The sequence below is a fragment of the Chiloscyllium punctatum genome, chromosome 39 (assembly GCF_047496795.1).
Source record: "Chiloscyllium punctatum isolate Juve2018m chromosome 39, sChiPun1.3, whole genome shotgun sequence".
In the NCBI taxonomy this organism is placed as follows: domain Eukaryota; kingdom Metazoa; phylum Chordata; class Chondrichthyes; order Orectolobiformes; family Hemiscylliidae; genus Chiloscyllium; species Chiloscyllium punctatum.
In genome coordinates, this window is record NC_092777.1 from 14138394 (window position 1) to 14158609 (window position 20216).

General features: G+C 45.8%; 1 protein-coding gene across 5 annotated transcripts in view; it reads right to left on the reverse strand.

Annotated features, from left to right (window-relative positions):
* Window positions 1-20216, reverse strand: part of LOC140463836 (caskin-2-like) — a 292300-nt gene that overhangs the window by 34046 nt on the left and 238038 nt on the right. For all 5 annotated transcript variants that reach the window (XM_072558217.1, XM_072558221.1, XM_072558218.1 and 2 more), the window contains 4 exons: window positions 16847-16964; window positions 6923-7132; window positions 1400-1518; window positions 202-286 (listed from right to left, as the gene is read on the reverse strand). In XM_072558217.1, the coding sequence (XP_072414318.1) occupies window positions 202-286; window positions 1400-1518; window positions 6923-7132; window positions 16847-16964 (532 nt within the window). The remainder of the gene's footprint in view (window positions 1-201; window positions 287-1399; window positions 1519-6922; window positions 7133-16846; window positions 16965-20216) is intronic.

Here is a 20216-nt window from a genome sequence, read left to right on the forward strand (position 1 = left end):
ACTCAGCACTGACTTCATACAGTGATCTCAAAAGACCCATAAGGGTTTGTGTGTGTCTGTGTGTGGGTGTGTGTGTCTGTGTGTGTCTGGGCATGTTGATGGTGTGATCTATAACAATGATGCAGAGTGACATTCTGAGTTCGATGATGCACAGTGGGCTCAGAGCCAGATGTGGAAAGTGAGGTGTGGGCTGGCTCTTACCTGCAGGCTGGTCAAGCTGTTTGCCACTGTTCTCTGTGCCCCTGCAGACCTGCTGATGTGCCTGATCCCCACCAGGGGGCACAGCCTGCCAGAAACCAAAACATGAGATTAGAGTGGACACAATAGGGGAGCCAATGGGAGTTTAAGGAATATGTTTACGCCCAGAATCACCAAAGTAACCTCTTCGGAACCACCAAAAGATCCCAGCAAAAAAAAAATCACTGAAATGTCCCAGCAAGACCCACTAAAATATCCAGATAGGAATCATTACAATATCCTGGTAAAATCCTCCAAAATATCCCAGCAAGACCCACAAAACTCCCATAAAAGTAAAATACTGCAAATGCTGAAAATACGAAACAGACACAGATTGCTGGAGAAACTCAGCAGGTCTGGCAGCATCTATGGTTCTAAAGTAGAGTGGCTGGACTCAAAACATGAACTCTGTTTCGCTATCCACAGATTCTGCCACAGCGGCTGAGATTGTCCAACATCCCCTGTGTTTGCTTCAGCAAACTCTAGTACTTTGAATAAGGATGAGGTTTTCAATGTCCCTACTGGGGGTGGAGGGGGAGGGGAGGAGAGGGATGGGAGTGGGGGATGGTGTCAAAGGGGCTGGAGAAGGAGTGATGAAGGGGTGCAGGAAAGGCGAGGTAGGGGCTGGGGCAAGGGGGATGAAGGGAATCCGAGGGGGGGGGGGGGGGGAGGGGGGGGGGGGTGGGTGAGGGGTGACGTAGAGGCTGGGGGAGTGGTAATGCAAAGGCTGGGCCAAGGACAATGAAGGAAAGAGAGAGGGGTGACAAAAGGGTTGGGGAAGGAGTGATGAAGGAATGGGGCTAGGGTGATGCAAAAGCTGGGGAAAGGTGATGTAGGGAGTGGAAGAGGGTGATGTACAGGCTGGGAGAGGGGTGATGTAGGGACTGGGGAATGGTAACATAAGGGCTGGGGAGGGGCGATGTAGGGGTTGGAGAGGTGTATTGGGGGGGGAGGGGGAGGAATTTGGAACATTAGGAGGTTTAGGAAACTCACTGAGGCCCACAGGTAGACCAAGTGCCTAGTGATGAGGTGGCAATCTACAAAGAAGGGGCAGGCTTGAAGGCCCCAACAGCCTTTTGCTGTTTCCCATCTGTTAGCTGGAAGTACATCACTGTCGGGCAATGTTGAGGCTGGCTCCAGTGAGTAGGCTGTGCTCTCATACCTTGCCATTCTCCAAGCCTGTGGTAGCGGTGTGTCCATTACCACTCTCTGTACTTTGCCCACTACCAGCACTCCGAATGCTGCCCACACTGCCTGTACTGCCCACGCTGTTCCTGTCGCCTGCAGAAGAAGAGGATAATGTGACACATGGCACTGAATGAAGAGAGGTACCGCCAAGAGGCTGTCAGTATGTGAGATCAAACACACTGCAACCATTCCTTTACAATGTCCCTCTATCTCCCGTTTCAGCATGACTCCAAGCTCTACCCCCAAGATGTGAATTGTGGTTCCAACACTGCGGAGAGAAATACACAGCTCCTGTCAGCTCTCTCAGGAGGCTTTAAAAGATGATGTGACAGTATCCCTCCACCAAGCTACGTTTAAGAGAGATGGACTTCTGAATCATCCTGTTTGTGGAATCTTGCTTTGTGGAAATTGGTCACCTCATTGCTCTTCAAAACCAGCAAGATTGCACGTTGGAAAAAACTCAGTGGATAGGAGGCACCTTGGAACATCCTGGACATTTAAAAATGTACTTTAATATTACTGGAGATGTCTTCTTCAATCACTATTTTGTCTGGTTTCACCACTGTAAAGCACCTGGTGATATTGTTCCCCCTTGAAAATGTCAGATTAATTCACGTTGCTGTGCATTATCCTGTTCTTTCAATTCACCAGCAGTAGCCTTGTTTTTGGCTGTCAGTGTGTAATTCCTTCCCTATGTGCCTCAGTCTCGGTCTCATCTCTCCTCACGGCAACCATTTAGATCACCCGCCTCCCACTGGCTCATCGTTCATCCCTGACTAACCACCTCTATCATGTACCTTGGTGTTTCTCAGTTCATTGTTCCTCCCACTCTATAAAAAACACTACGATTATTTGCAGGTATGGAACTATCCACTTGGTGGCAATAGTTACTCAGCATGACAACACCAAGCACATGAAGAGGGATGATGTGAAAATGTCAGCGATCAGTTTTTGTTTAAAACAGAAGCAGCAAGTAAACATGATGGATTAGACGCTGGGAGGACAAGGGCTGCAGCTGGCATCAGGTTAACTAAATCCCACTTAGGGAGGGAATTCCAGGATTTTGACTGAGCTTTTTTTTAATTTCCAAGTCAGGATGGCGAGTGGCATGGAGGGGAACTTGCAAATGGTGGTGTTCCCATGTATCTGCTGCCCTTGACCTTCGAAGATGGTATGGAAGGTGCTATTGAAGAAACTTAGGTGAATTGATGCAATGCATCTTGTGGATGGCATACACTGATGCTACTGAGCGTTGGCGGTGGAGGTAGATGGATTGTCAATCACATGGCTGCCCTGTACAGTGCAGACTGGGAATGGAGCGTAATATTTCCTGTCTGTACAGCTCTGTACTGTCCTCATAGCAACCACACCTACAAAGCCACTTTGATGATTTACACTTTTGACAGACAGAGAGACAGCCCAGTAAAAACAATGACTGCAGATGATGACCGACTTGACACTGACATTTTTTACAAACCCACCGACTCCCACAGCTACCTGGATTACACCTCTTCCCACCCTATCTCTTGCAAAAATGCCATCCCATATTCCCAATTCCTCCCTCTCCACCGGATCTGCTCCCAGGAGGACCAGTTCCACCACAGAACACACCAGATGGCCTCCTTCTTTAGAGACCACAATTTCCTTTCCCACGTGGTTAAAGATGCCCTCCAACGCATCTCGTCTACATCCTGCACCTCCGCCCTCAGACCCCACCCCTCCAACCGTAACAAGGACAGAACACCCCTGGTGCTCACCTTCCACCCTACCAACCTTCGCATCAACCAAATCATCCACCGACATTTCCGCCACCTCCAAACAGACCCCATTACCAGGGATATATTTCCCTCCCCACCCCTTTCCACCTTCCGCAAAGACCGTTCCCTCCGTGACTACCTGGTCAGGTCCACGCCCCCAAACAACCCACCCTCCAATCCTGGCACTTTCCCCTGCCACCGCAGGAACTGTAAAACCTGCACCCACACCTCCTCCCTCACCTCTATCCAAGGCCCTAAAGGAGCCTTCCACATCCATCAAAGTTTTACTTGCACATCCACTAATATCATTTATTGTATCCGTTGCTCCCGTTGCGGTCTCCTCTACATTGGGGAGACTGGACGCCTCCTAGCAGAGCGCTTTAGGGAACATCTCCGAGACACCCGCACCAATCAACCAAACCGCCCCGTGGCCCAACATTTCAACTCCCCCTCCCACTCTGCCGAGGACATGGAGGTCCTGGGCCTCCTTCACCGCCGCTCCCTCACCACCAGACGCCTGGAGAAAGAACGCCTCATCTTCCGCCTCGGAACACTTCAACCCCAGGGCATCAATGTGGACTTCAACAGTTTCCTCATTTCCCCTTCCCCCACCTCACCCTAGATCTAAACTTCCAGCTCAGTAATAGTCACCATGACTTGTCCTACCTGCCTATCTCCTTTTCCACCTATCCACTCCACCCTCTCCTCCCTGACCTATCACCTTCATCCCCTCCCCCACTCACCCATTGTACTCTATGCAACTTTCTCCCCACCCCCACCCTCCTCTAGCTTATCTCTCCAAGCTTCAGGCTCACTGCCTTTATTCCTGATGAAGGGTTTTTGCCCGAAACGTCGATTTCGAAGCTACTTGGATGCTGCCTGAACTGCTGTGCTCTTCCAGCACCACTAATCCCGAAGAGAGACAGCCCAGTATAATATCACAAAAGGTAACTGAGAGAATTGAGAGATGCAAACAGAACATAGAATAAGACACAAGAGAATGAAATAAAGTTCAATACATTTAAAATCAACAAAGGAAGTGGGGCTGAGGAACTACTGTTAAGAGGAAACAGGAGACTGGAAGTTATCTGACTGTCCTCATGACCAAGGATTTGCATTATTTGAGAGCAGTTGGACCAGGATACATAGTTAGATAGCCATCCCAAGAGACAGAAAAACATGTCTCAGTGTTTGAGAGAATTAGTTATATAGTTTGAGGAGTATCACTCCACGCACGTGGGGTAGGCAAGGAAATAGGTCCCAAGTCAACCTCAGCTAGCATGGGAATTAAACCTGCACTGTTGGCATTATAATGAACTATATGCGACTCTTTTAATCAATTGAGCTGACTATCTACAGGGGTTCTGGAACCTTCTGTCAGAATTGTAAAGATTGGATTGCATCATTTTCCATTGCATCGCACATGCAGGAGAGCAGGAAGGGGAGCTTGATGGGTGATGTGCCTCATTGTCGTCATCCTCTTTGACCACTCCATGTTCCTCCACTCTCCTGGCATCTTACCTTCAAGCACATACTGTGTTAATCGCTGGAATTCCCACCTGAAACTTCTCTGTGTCTCTATTCTCTGCTAATTAAAACCCATCCCTTTGGCCAAACCTCTGGCTGGGTGGATGTAGGCTTGCTCACTGAGCTGGAAGGTTCATTTTCAGACGTTTCATCACCATACAAGGTAACATCATCAGTAACTCGTGGCATGGCCCACTTTCTATTTGTGTGTTTAGGTTTCCTTGGGTTGGTGATGCCATTTCCTGTAGTGATGTAATTTCCCGTCCTTTTTCTCAGAGTGTGGTAAATGGGATCCAAGTCAATGTGTTTGTTGACCGAGTTCTGGTTGGAATGCCATGCTTCTAGGAATTCTCGTGCATGTCTCTGTTTGGCTTGTCCTAGGATGGATGTGTTGTCCCAGTCGAAGTGGTGTCCTTCGTCATCTGTATGTGAGGAGACTAGTGAGAGAGGGTCATGTCTTTTTGTGGCTAGTTGATGTTCATGTATCCTGGTAGCTAGGATTCTTTGCATTATTTTCATTATTTCAACAAGCCACCACACACTGCAGCACAGAGGAACTACGCAGAGCAGAGGAAAACCATATATACAGTGTATTCAAAAAGAGTGGGTACCCAATGAACACAGTCCGCTGATTTCTCAGCAACAAACCCAAACAAGCAGACAAAACACATCCAGAAACCCTAGCCACTCTCCCCTACATCAAAGACATCTCAGAAATGACTGCCAGATTACTCAGATCCCTTAGCATCATGGTAGCCCACAAACCCACCAACACACTAAAACAGCAGCTAATGAACTTGAAAGACCCTATACAGGCAACAAGCAAAAATAATGTCATTTACAAAATACCTTACAAGAACTGTAACAAACACTACATTGGACAAACAGGCAGAAAACTAGCCACCAGGATACATGAACATCAATTAGCCACAAAAAGACATGACCCTCTCTCACTAGTATCCTTACATACAGATAAGGAAGGACACAACTTCGACTGGGACAACATATCCCTCCTAGGACAAGCCAAACAAAGACATGAACGAGAATTCCCAGAAGCATGGCATTTCAACCAGAACACTCTCAACAAGCACATTGACTTGGATCCCATTTACCACCGCCCCCCGCGAAAAAGAACAGGAAATGACATCACCAACCGAAGGAAACCTAAACACATAAGTAGAAAGCAGGTCATGCCACCAGTGCTTCATCCGGAGGCTCACTGATGATGTTACGTAGTATGGTGACGAAACGTCCGAAAATGAACCTTCCAGCTCAGCGAGCAAACCTACATCCAGAACTTCAACTGGAGTTACAAATCGTCTCAATACTCGCTCTGGCTGTGCCTCATCATCTCTTTTGGCGGAGAGTCAGCTTCTTTCAAAGTAAGATACTATGATGTGTCTTGGATGTTTTAGGACTTGAAAGGTGCTGCATTTCATTCAAGTAGGTGTTGTTAGTATTGTACAACTTTCCAAGGTGCCTCAGAGGAATGCAACCTAAGTTTGTTGGATAGAAAGTCACATCATGAGATAAGGAGGTGACCAAAACCTTTTGAACAATAACATACAATCTACCAGATGGAGTCTTACGTGAGAAGGTTCTGAAATAATTTCAGTCTGTCCACAGGGTGGATGTGTGATGTTGAGCTAATGGCATTCCTCATTTGGATTAAAGTCACAACCGTGTCTCATTGCTATTCCTTCCTCGGCCTTGCTAACTACCAGTACTGAGGTACCTCTAGTATCACTTATGTCTTGGGAAATGGTTCACGAGGCAATGAGGTGGTAGGCAACATTCTTAAATAATATCCTTCTCCAAGATTTCTCAAAGTAAGCCCAAATATCGTCTCACAAGGTTATCAAAAGACTGACAACCTGAAAATAATTGCGGAAATATTCACTCTTGCTGTGAGTGTGCTGACGATATAAACTCCAGAACCAGAGTCTGAGCCTCTGGGGAATATTCAGCGAGTTGGGGTAAGAGGCCACTCAGGTGTTTCTCTGTTGATAAAAAAAAAGGTGAACATACCCAGTTAAAGTTTTAGCTGGGGGTAGCAATACCTCACACTAGATGCACACAATCTCTGAAAGCGACCCCTGGGCTTTCAGGGAATCAGACGCAGAGAGTGTACTCTCTCCCTATTCTTCCATAGGGACTACCATTTCACTGGGAAGACACAATCCCACCTGCCATCATCTCCAATACTGATTTACCTGCACACATCTCGTTATTCTCGGTGTTGTGATTGTTGCGGCTGTAACTAGGATGGTTGAAGGTGCGATGGGCGGGCAGTGTCTGCGAGTACATCTGTTGGTAGAGCTGGTAAGCATCGTCTGTTTGTGACGTGGTCAAGGAACTCTGCTGGCTCTTGGAGAAGCCCTGGCGTTGATGGGGAGGCACTGAGGCATGGCGAGTGAGGGTGCCTGCAGGGATACAAGTGACTTTTCTCCTTTATATTCACAAGTGCATTCACACACAACTAAACCGCTTTATTCCCATCACCAAATCCCCCTTGAAATAGGGATTCGAATGGTTAACAATTACTTCTGACCAGCTGAAGGGCCTTTTTTGTGCTTTAGGCCTCTATCACCTGTGTAACTTCCTACATGTTACCCACCATCGTTACATCACCGGTGTTTCCAATTCTTCCATTTACATACAAGCCTGTCAGCTGGAGGTACTATGGCAACAAAGATGAGGGAAAGGCAGGAGGAGAGGGAGGAGAACTAAATTAAAATGCATTCAGAACGAGCAATAAGAGATTCCAAACGCCCACAGTGCCCACCTCTCTATAAAGGGATCGAGTGTGTTGGTGAGAACCACATACTACCTCTCCAAGGACACCGAGGCACTAACATAACCCTGGATGAAGGGAACTATGGCCCCCCCTTCACCTCTGCTGTCTGGACCTGTTGATGGCCACTTTGACCAGTGGAGCAGACCCACGAGCAGGTCCTCTGACTTCCAATAAGACCTTCATATTTTACTCAGTTCTCCACATGTGTTGACACTCTTCAATCCCACAATTCCTCATTCACAGGTGAAAGCTTTTGACCTGACCCAATTCTCTGCCTCTCCAATCACAGTGTCCCCCAGCTGTACCTATCCTGCACTTCACAAAGCGTCACCTTTTCAGAAACCTCTTCAGGAGGGTTATGCAAAGGATACTGCTTCTCCCACTTTTGCTGCTTCTGTAATGGCTTAAAACACGTTATGTTTGTAATATTTGATGATAGGTCAGTGGCTTGAAGCATTTACCCCATTTCCTCATGCACCTGTGAGGGTTTCTAACATTTCTTGTCCACATCAGATTTCCAACACCCACAAAAAATACATTTGCCTTTGACATTCTTTCACTTTAAGAGCTCTGGGTTCAGCCAGATAAAGGTGGGCTCTTCCAGTTCAGAAAATTTCAAGTAAGAATAATCTGAAATGTAAGGCAGTAAACTGCAGGAGAATCTTCCTTAACTTTCACCTAACTCTCAGCAGAGGTGGGTAGGAGAGAAGGGAAAGAGAATGAGAAGGGGGGTGGAAAATCAAAGACATTCCCACCCTTGTCATCATTCTTCCCAGTCCATTAGCTCAGTGACATGTAATCATCAGGTTTACTGTTAATGCTTTGAGGCAAATCTTATAACACATGTGCAACGTGCAAGGTCTTAGCTTAGTAAGAAAGTATTTACCTCCAGATTCATGCCTGACTAGAAATGAAAACATTTTCCAACCTGAAAAGGACACTTCATTGTCCTGTTCCACCTGGCTCCCTTTCCCATGGCATCTCATTCTTTTTGTCAGTGACCCATTGGGGTCAAGGGCTCCGTTACCTCTCATGGGCTATAGGCAGGGCAGTGCTCACACAGCAACATGCTCCACTGACCTCACTGAGTGCAGTTCCCTGGGAGAAACAGTCACCACTGAGCACTTCTTAATCGATATTTAGTACCTGGAGTTTACTACTTCATAACCAGACCTTTGAAGAGAGTTAAATTGTTTGATTCATCAGTGGATTAACTCATATTAGGTCAGGATCCAATTAAATCTACTAAGTGTAGACCTGTTTTATTTAATTTTATTATATCCTATTCCATTTGTTTTGTAAAGTTTTTTTTTAACCCTTGTCCCCAGTATTTCTATTTTAGCACCTCAACAGACACGATGAATACAGGACTAATGCTTGTGTTCCCAAAGTCCTGCCTTTGTCGCTCTGCATGATGCACCTTCTATTGTCTGGATAGAGACACAGAAGCAGGAGTAATCTATTCGGTCCTTCAAGCCTGATCCACCCTTATTGATCATGGCTGATTACCAACCTCAATGCCATTTTCCTGTACTCCCTCAATGCCATATCCCTTGACGTCATTAATATCCAGAAATCTGTTGATCCCTGTCTCAAACATACTCAAATGATTGAGTCTCTAATGTTGTTCCATTCCCCGGAATTTTTCTTGCTACTGTGTGGAGTCTTGTGTGGCAGTAGCTTGTGGAACCAGATGTCAGTGTGTCCACATGCTGATCCAGCCAGCATTTAGTCTCACTCAGCTGAAAGGGAGACAGAATTCCAAAGACTCACCACTCTTTGAGCGAAGAAACTGTCTCCAGGTTCGAGATCCCTGAGCCTGGAAAGACATCATTTCTGCATCTATCCTGCCTAGCCCTTTAACAATTTTGTAATTTTCAAGTAATCTCCACTCACTCTTCTATCCACTGGATTCCCAACTTCTGTTTACATCCTATGTGTAATACCCAAGTACAAGTCGTAGAGTATTACAGCACAAATGGAGACCCTTCAGCCCTTTATGTCTATGCTCATCATCAAGCTCTAATTTTACTAATCCCACTTCCCAGTTCTTGGCCTGTGGCCTTGTCTGCTATGGTGAATCGACCAAAATTCTTCATATTCAAGCTTGTAGAACATTTTAACCCTTTTGAATTCATTTCCAAAATATAGAGTCCATCAGAATGGCCCCACCCATTAATAAACAAGATCTCCTGTGGCCCCATACCTTACCGATTCAAATGTTCAATTGTAAAATCTCAACTTATCAACAGCCTTTTCCTATTTGCTTCTATTTTCTAGAATTCATGGAGTCAATGTTTTTACTGTGCTGAATCCCAATGACTGCTCCATCCCATTAGGAGAAGAATTCCAAACCTCTTCCTGTTTAGTTCCTTCCCATTCAGACCTACAGTTTATAATCCATGTGGATTAACCATCCTTTCTAGTTAACAAGGTCACAAATACCCTCTGAAGGGCAAACCTTTCCTGTTCGCTTCAATACACCAGAATCACTAAGTTTTTTTGGAGACTTGTGCAGTGATTTTTCTCCTCTTCTCCTGACGGTCCAGGTCCTTGCAGCATTATCTAGGGGGTACCACACTTTTAGAAGAGACCATCACACACACCCCAACCACCATCAATCACATTATCAATGAAAACATCATGAAGCTAATGGACCCACTTCACCACCCACTTCACCTTCAACAACATAATCTACAAACAAACCAGCGGCACACCCATGGGATCTCCGCTATCAGGATTCAGAGCGGAAGCGGTAATGCAAAGACTAGAGCAAACAGCCCTACCAAACATCAAACCAAAAATCTGGGTCCGCTACATAGATGACACCTTTGTCATCACAAAATGAAACAAGATAGAAGAGACATTTAACATCATCAACAACACCCTCACAGGCATAAAGTTCACCAAGGAGGAAGAAACCGACACCAAACTCGCATTCCTGGACGTCACAGTCGAAAGAAAGGACAACGGAGAACTACAAACCTGCGTATACAGAAAACCGACAAACACTGACCAAATACTTAACTACACCAGCAACCATCCCAACACACACAAACAAAGCTATATCAGAACACTACTCCAACGAGCCACATCACACTCAGCACAGACGAACTTCCGAAAACAGAGGAGAACCACCTATACAACGTATTCAAGAAGAACAGATACTCAAAAAATACAGTGCGCAGATTCCTCAGGAACTAACCACAAGAACCACAATATGTGGACAGGCCAACAAGAGGTGAGGCCATACTGGATTTGGTTCTGAGTAATGAACCAGGCCAGGTGTTAGAATTGGAGGTAGGTGAGCACTTTGGGGACAGTGACCACAATTCGGTGACTTTTACTCTAGTGATGGAGAGGGATAAGTGTGCACTGCAGGGCAAGAGTTATAGCTGGGGGCAGGGAAATTATGATCCGGTGAGGCATGACTTAGGATGTGTGGCTTGGAAAAGTAGGCTTCAAGGGAAGGGTGCAATCGATATGTGGAGCTTGTTCAAGGAGCAACTATTGAGTGTCCTTGATAAGTATGTACCTGTCAGGCAGGGAGGAAAGGGTCGTGTGAGGGAGCCGTGGTTTAATAAGGAATTGGAATCCCTTGTTAAAGGGAAGAGAGCGGCCTATGTAAAGATGAGGCGTAAAGGTTCAATTGGGGCGATTGAGAGAGTTATAAGATAGCCAGGAAGGATCTAAAGAGAGAGCTAAGAGCAGCAAGGAGGGGACATGAAAAGTCCTTGGTTGGTAGGATTAGGGAAAACCCAAAGGTTTTCTATAGGTATGTCAGGAATAAAAGAATGACTAGGGTAGGAATAGGTCCAGTCAAGGATAGTAGTGGGAAGTTGCGTGTGGAGGCTGAAGAGATTGGGGAGACACTGAATGAATACTTTTCGACAGTATTCACTCAGGAACAAGACATTGTTGTCGATGTGAATATTGAGTCACAATTAATTAGAATGGATGGCTTTGAGGTATGTAGGGAAGAGGTGTTGGAAATTCTGGAAAGGGTGAAAATAGATAAGTCCCCTGGGCCTGATGGCATTTATCCTAGGATTCTCTGGGAAGCAAGGGAGAAGATCGCAGAGCCATTGGCCTTGATTTGTATGTCCTCGTTGTCTACAGGAATAGTGCCAGAAGACTGGAGGATAGCAAATGTGGTTCCCTTGTTCAAGAAGGGGAGTAGGGATAACCCTAGTAACTATAGGCCGGTGAGTGTCACTTCTGTTGTGGGCAAAGTCTTAAAGAGAATTGTAAGAGATAGGATTTATGAATATCTGGAAAGGAATAATGCGATCAAGGATAGTCAGCATGGTTTTGTGAAGGGCAGATTGTGCCTCACAAACCTTATTTAATTCTTTGAGAAGGTGACTCAGGAGGTGGACGAGGGTAAAGCGGTAGATGTGGTGCATATGGATTTTAGTAAGGCGTTTGATAAGGTTCCCCATGGTAGGCTACTGCAAAAAATACGGAGGTATGGCATTGAGGGTGAGTTGGAGGTTTGGATTAGGAATTGGCTGGCTGGAAGACGACAGAGGGTAGTAGTTGACGGTAAAGGTTCATCTTGGAGAGCAGTTACTAGCGGTGTTCCGCAAGGATCTGTTTTGGTACCATTGCTGTTTGTCATTTTTATAAATGACCTGGAGGAGGGGCTAGAAGGTTGGGTGAGCAAGTTTGCGAATGATATGAAAGTCAGTGGAATTGTTGACAGTGAGGAAGGATGTGGCAGATTATAGCGGGATACAGATGAGCTGCAGAGCTGGGCAGAAAGGTGGCAAATGGAGTTCAATGTGGGTAAGTGCGAAGTGATTCACTTTGGTAAGAGTAACAAGAAGATGGGGTACTGGGCTAATGGTCAGATACTTGGTAGTGTGGATGAGCAGAGGGATCTTGGTATCCATGTACACAGATCTCTGAAAGTTGCCACCCAGGTAAACAGTGCTGTGAAGAAGGCATATGGCGTACTGCCTTTTATTGGTAGAGGAATTGAGTTCCGGAGTCCTGAGGTCATGTTGCAGTTGTATAAGATTCTGGTGCAGCCGCATCTGGAGTATTGTGTGCAGTTTTGGTCGCCATGCTATAGGAAGGATGTGGAGGCACTGGAACGGGTGCAGAGGAAGTTTACCAGGATGTTGCCTGGTATGGTAGGAAGATCGTATGAGGAAAGGCTGAGACATTTGGGGCTGTTTTCATTGGAGAAAAGAAGATTTAGGGGTGACTTGATAGAGGTGTACAAGATGATTAGGGGTTTAGATAGGGTTGACCATGAGAACCTTTTTCCACGTATGGAGTCAGCTATTACGAGGGGGCATAGCTTTAAATTAAGGGATGGTAGGTATAGGACAGATGTTAGGGGTAGATTCTTTACTCAGCGAGTCGTGAGTTCATGGAATGCCCTGCCAGTAGCAGTGGTGGACTCTCCCTCTTTATGGGCATTTAAACAGGCATTGGATAGGCATATGGAGGATAGTGGGCTAGTGTAGGTTAGGTGGGCTTGGATCGGTGCAACATTGAGGGCCAAAGGGCCTGTACTGCGCTGTAATTTTCTATGTTCTATGTTCTATAAGCAGACCAAACACAGCCAGAAACCCTAACCACCTTACCATACATCAAAGAAGTTTCAGAAATGACAGCCAGACTGCTAAGAGCCCTCGGAATCCTAGTAGCGCACAAACCCACCAACACGCTCAAACAAAAACTAACAAACTTAAAAGACCCAGTACAACCCATGGACAAAACCAACGTCATCTATAAAATTCCATGCAAGGACTGCCACAAACACTATGTAGGACAAACAGGAAGAAAGTTAGCCACCAGGATACACGAACACCAGCTAGCCACAAAAAGACATGACCCCCTCTCCCTCATAGTCCTACACACGGAGGAAAAAAAACACCATTTCAACTGGGACAACACATCTATCCTGGGACAGGCTAAGCAAAGACATGCCAGAGAATTCCTAGAGGCCTGGCACTCCAACCACAACGCCATAAACAAACACATAGATCTAGATACCATCTATCAACCCCTCAGAAAACGAACAGGAAATGACATCACCACAAACCCCAGGAACCCCATCCAGGACAAACATATAAATAGAAAGCAGGAGACAACAGCTTCGCTTCACTTGGAGGTCACCACTGATGATGTTACCTCGCCAGGTAATGAAACGTCTGGATATCAAACCTACAGCTCGGCAAGCAAACCTACACCCTATTACCTAGGGGGTCTTGGGTTCACTATGTGCATGGACAGGCCATGTCTGACATACCATCACAGCATGAGAGTGTGGTGCTGGGAAAACACAGCAGGTCAGGTAGCATCCGAGACATCCACCCAGATCAGAAACAGAACTCTCCTCATGAACTCAGCAAGGAGCTGCAGCTGGTTTTCCTAGAGTTGGGATGAACCTTATGCCTTTTAGAACTAACAGGCAGGACTGATTCTAGGATTTCCCGACACAGGCAAGGGAGCGGGCTGACACCCTGCACCCTGACCTGGCAGCTCCGCTGTGAAATTTCCACAGAGTCAGGTCAGCTTCTCATGGGGTGCCCACTCAGTGGTGTGATGAACCATGCTCTAGATTCTGATACCTTTTGGACAGGAATTTCAAAAGGTCTTTCCCATTTCTCCCAACTATTTCCCATGGTCTCTTGTAACTCCATTCCAAGTCAATGATAACTTGTACCCCTTCTATGCCCATTCACCCAATATGCACAATTTACGTAAGCAATGGGGCAGGTGGGGAACTGTGACTGGCATCAGAATCTAAGGCATACACCTAGGCTGACATTTCAGTGGAGTATTGAAGGAGTGCAGTGTTGAATGAGTGCAGCATTGTTAGAGGTCTCATTTTTTTTTTAAAAGGATGAGTTAATAAACCATTTGCTCTGTCAGGTGAATGTAAAAGATCCCACAACACGACTCAGAATCAGACATGTACAGCACAGAAACAGACCCTTCGGTCCAACCCGTCCATGCCGTCCAGATATCCCAACCCAATCTAGTCCCACCTGCCAGCACCTGACCCAGATCCCTCCAAACTCTTCCTATTCATATACCCATCCAGATGCCTTTTAAATGTTTCAATTGTACCAGCCTCCACCACTTCAGCTGGCAGCCCATTCCACACATGCACCACCCTCTGCGTGAAAAAGTTGCCCCTTGGGTCCCTTTTATATCTTTCCCCTCTCACCCTAAACCTATGTCCTCCAGTTCTGGACTATGTCTATTTACCCTATCCATGCCCCTCACGATTTTATAAGGTTAGCCCTCAGCCTCCGACGCTCCAGGGAAAACAGCCCCAGCCTATTCAGCCTCTCCCTATACCTCAAATCCTCCAGCCCTGGGAACATCCTTGTAAATCTTTTCTGAATCCTTTCAAGTTTCACAACATCTTTCCGATAGGAAGGAGGCCAGAATTGCATGCAATATTCCAACAGTGGCCGAACCAATGTCCTGTACAGCCACTCCTGTACTCAATACTCTGACCAATAAAGGGAAGCATACCACATGCCTTCTTCACTATCCTATCTACCTGCAACTCCACTTTCAAAGAGCTATGAACCTGCATGCCAAGGTCTTTTTGTTCAGCAATATTCCCTAGGTCCTTACCATTAAGTGTATAAGTCCTGCTAAGATTTGCGTTCACAAAATGCAGCACCTCACATTTACCTAAATTAAACTCCATCTGCCACTTCTCAGCCCATTGGCCCATCTGATCAAGATCCCATTGTAATCCAAGGTAACCTTCTTCGCTGTCCACTACACCTCCAATTTTGGTGTCATCTGCAAACTTACAAACTGTGCCTCTTAAGCTCACATCCAAATCATTTATATAAATGACGAAAAGCAGTGCACACAGCATCAATCCTTGTGGCACTCCACTGGTCACAGGCCTCCAGTCTGAAAAACCACCCTCCACCAGCATCCTCTGTCTTCTACCTTTGAGGCAGTTCTGTATCCAAATGGCTGGTTCTCCCTGTATTCCAACCAGATCTAACCTTGCCAACCAGCCTCCCATGGGGAACCTTGTTGAATGCCTTACTGAAGTCCATATAGATCACGTCTATTGCTCTGCCCTCATCAATTCTCTTTGTTACTTCTTCAAAAAACTCAGTCAAGATTGTGAGACATGATTTCCCACACACAAAGACATGTTGACTATCCCTAATCAGCCCTTGCCTTTTCAAATACATGTACATCCTGTTCTTTAGGATTCCCTCTCTAGAAAGAGAGCTCCTTGGTGTCCTTGCCAATATATATCCTTGAGCCAACTTTTATGAAACAGATGATCTGGTCATTTTTCTCACTCCTGTTTGTGGGAGCTTGTATCACAACAGCGGCCACATTGCAAAAGTATTTCATGTGTTGTAAAGCCCACTGAGAAACCCCTGAGGCCATTAAAGGTGCTATGGGAATGCAATTCTTTCCTTTTTCTTTGAAGAATTTCAATTTGTTGAGGATCTAGAGGGCAGCCAGCAAACATCTTCAGAATGCAGGGAGGGGATTGGGGCTCAAGATAATGCATGTAAACCTCCAGACTAGTCTTCCCATTAAGGAAAAGGTGCAAGACAACACCTTCCCTTTGAAAACTGAAGTATCACATTGAGGTGAGTTAAGACCAACACAGGGCCACACGTACAGCATCTATCTTCATTCCAGAAGAGACCATTAAACTGGTGAAAAAAACCCATACTGGTCCCATTTGACCCATATACTTCAAAATGGGGATCAGTATGACCATTTGTAAGTATTACTTTGTTGGTTTTAACCAGTTTTATCCCAACATTGTGTCTCACCTACTCAACTTGAGATTGTCTGGAGTCTCATAAGAAACATTAGGAACAGGAGGTGGCCATACAGCCCCAGGAGCCTGTGCCTGATCTGTACTTCAAACACGATTGCCTGCCCCTGCCCTATATTCTTCAGTTTCATCGTGGCTCAGTGGTTAGCACTGCTGCCTCACAGCGCCAGGAACCCAGGTTCGATTCCAGCCTCGGGCGACTGCCGGTGTGGAGTTTGCACACTCTCCCTGTGTGTCTGCGTGGGTTTCCTTCGGGTGCTCTTGTTTCCTCCCACAGTCCAAAGATGTGCAGGTCAGGTGAATTGGCCATGCTACATTGCCAAGTCAAGGGTAAACATAGGGTATGGGGAATGGATCTGGATGGGTTACTCTTCGGAGGGTCGGTGTGGACTTGTTGGGCTGAAGGGCCTGTTTCCATACTGTAGGGAATCTAATCCAATCAATAAAAATCTCATCCTCAGAGTTGACCCATCAGTATCCACAGCCGCGAGGGGATGAGAGTTGCTTAAGTCTACTACCCCGTGTGTGACGATCACTGACCTGATCTCCTGCTGATCACCTCAACAATGGATGGGGGGAAGTAGCCAACACGGTCCGTGCCCTTCTGGCTGTCATGAATGTGACCCTTCCAGCGGCCATCAGCGTGTTGTTCCAAGACCTGTCGCAGGAAGGCAGTGATTTATAAAATGACCAAACACACACATCATCATCAACAGGATTTCACGGCTCTATTCTGTCTCTGTTAGCTACAGGAATATAATCAAACCACAGCACGATAGACATACTATGGACTGAGGTAATGGGTGTTTTTCTTCGAGTATATTTCTTCTAGAAGTCTCGAGTAGTTACAAGGACGTAGCCCTGGCCCTCTTTCTCAGGTCAGTAAGAGTTAGACTGTGGAGTTGGCAGCAGCACTCTCTCAGCAAAATAGTTTGAAACCAAAACTGATAAAATTTCAGACATCAGGAATCCAAATTGTTTCACAGCTGAATATGAAATCTAGTCTGAAGACTGTCCACTATTTTGTGACTGTCAGCAACTGGGGCATATCGCCAGGAATTCAAAGGACTGGAAGAACTGAACATGTTTTCTGTCATCCAAATTTGTCATTTAACCTTGCATGGCTGTTGTGCATTTTCTTTTTGCCTAGCTTTCTCCCCCATCCACAACAGCTCTGCAGAATCATGTGCACCTGATATTCATTACTGTACACAGAGGGGCTGCCATTCTCTATTATAGTGTCTGGGCTAACAAGTGGCACGCAACATTCATGCCACACAACGACCATCACCGATAAGAAATCATCTAAACACTGCTCCTTGACGTTCCATAGTGTTAGCTATCACTGAATCTCCCACTATCAACATCCTGGGGGCTACCATTGACCAGAAACTGAACTGGACTTGCTATATAACTGCAACAAGAGCAGGTGAGGGGCTAGGAGTACTGCAGTGAGTAACCCACTTCCCGACTGCCCAAAACCTGTCCCCCATCGGCAAAGCACAAGGCAGAGCTCATTGTGATGGAATACTCCTCACATGTGCAGCCCCAACGGAAGAAGCTTGACATCATCCAGGTCAAAAGCAACTGCTTGAATGGCACCACATCCATAAACTTTCACTCCCTCCAACAATGATGCTCAGTAGCTCAAGATGCACAGCAGAAATTCACCAAAGATCCTTCCCATCACACAACCACCTCCATTTAGAAATACAAGGACAGCAGCTACATGGGAACACCAGCTCCTCAAGTTCCCCCTGAAGCCACTCACCATCCTGACTTGGAAATATATCACCATTCCTTCAGTGTCACCAGATCAAAATCCAGGAATTGTCCTCCCTAAGGTAGTTTTCGACTGCAGTGGTTCAAGAAGCCAGCTCACTACCACATTCTCAAGGAGCAGCTAGGGACGGACAATAAATGCTGGCCAGTCAGCAATGCCCACACCTCATGGGAGAATTTTTAAAGAAAACAGTCAAAGGCTGCCAGGCTCCATGTAATACACAGGGACTGTTATGGTTGACGATAGGTAGTGACTGCTATTTTCTATAACATACACAGAGATTACATAATGTACAGAGACCACTATTCTATATTGTATACACAGGGGCAGTATTCACTATAATAGACACAGCAGGGGCTCCTATTGCCTTTGGTCACCAAATTGTTGGAGCTCTCCAGCTTTAATCTTCCTGGTTTGTCTATGAGTGGGTGCTGAGAGCTGTTGGAATGCTGCGTTATGGATTTGGATTGTCTGAAAAAATGTTGAACACATGCTTTCCTGTGATGACAGAAAACACTGTCACACCCTGTCGAAGGACAGCATGCCCTTTCAGTGAAGGGTGCTCAGTCCATTCAATCATGGTCTGTACAAAGTTTTTATATAGCCACTGGGTGAGAAAAGTAAGATCTTTTTCAAACACAGGAGAGATCTGCAGGTAAAGGTAACAGTCACCACAGTCTCGGACGATTATAGGATATTCTGTCATCAGAGACAGAAATGGTGGTGATAGTTTAACTACAGGGTCAGCCTGCCTCAGGCAAGGGGAGAGCCCTTCATGGTAACCTCAACTGGTGTGGGAATCAAACCTATATGGTTGATATCGCACTGCATTGCAAATAGCTGTGCAGCCAACTGAGCTTTAGCTGCAACTAGCAAATAAATAGATGAAATAAAGGCTCAGGGGATTCCCACCCATCAAGGCTCCATGCACAAAGCCTACCAACTTGGAAAGAAAAAGAACGCTGAATTCCGGAATGTGACAACAATAGCTATCTTCAAGAAGGGAGGTCAATCACTCTGTGGAAACTCTTGAGGTATTTCCCTCTTGGCCACAGCAGAGAACATCTTCACAGCATCCTCCTGAATCACCGACTTCCTGTAGCTAAGGAAATCCATCCGGAGACACATTGAGGCTTCAAGCCTTCTGGAAGAACCTCTCACATGACTCTTCGAACAGAGAAATCCAAGAAAAATATCGAGGACCACACCAAGCATGCATTCAGCAACCTGACTGTAGCCTTTTCTTCAATATGTGACCATTCTCTGTGGATTGTCCTTCAGAGATTTGGGTGTCCAAAAAACTTCTTTATAATCCTGTAACTGATTCACAACTCTAACTGTCTGATGTGGGAGACAGAGTTATAAAGTACAGAGTAGGGTCTGAGAGCCCCATACTATCAACTGTCTACCTGATAATGCCTGTTCACCTTATCAAAGTTTATCTGCACTCTGGTGTCAGAACAAAATATTGCCTTGCTGGAAAACTGTTACATTACAGCTGTTTCCAGACCAACATCAACTTGACCACCTGAGATGTTCCTGAATCACAGTTTTAGATGATTACAGCATAATTGTCCACTCTGGCCCAGTCTGTTAAATTTGACATAAAGACTCATATCAATCGAGACTTGGTCAGTCAAATATCCCATCTCCCTTGTGTATTAAATAAAGGAAGGTAGCGGGACAATGTTCAGCATTTTTCAAACCTTGTCCTCTCAAAAGGCTGACAGTCACCCAGGCTGCCAACTATGGCACAGAATGCTGCAGGACCAAGATCCCCACAAAGGAAGAAAGGTCCTCGCAAATAGAACAGTGATTGTCAGGATTGAGTGAATACTGGACTGTATCTCATGGACACATTGAAAATGTGCAGTAGCAGGTCATTCAGCCCAGCTCCTTCGTTCTCATTTGCTCCCCATACCCTTTGAACCCTTTAGCTGTCAGAACTATATCTAACTCTTTCTTGAAAATATTTAATGTTTTAGCCTCAACTGCTTTCTGTGGCAGAGAATTCCACAGGCTCCCCACTCTCTGGGTGAAGGTATTTCTTCTCATCTCAGTCCTAAATGGCCTACCCTGTGATCCCCTGGACTCTCCATTCATCAGAAACATCCTTCCGGTGTTACC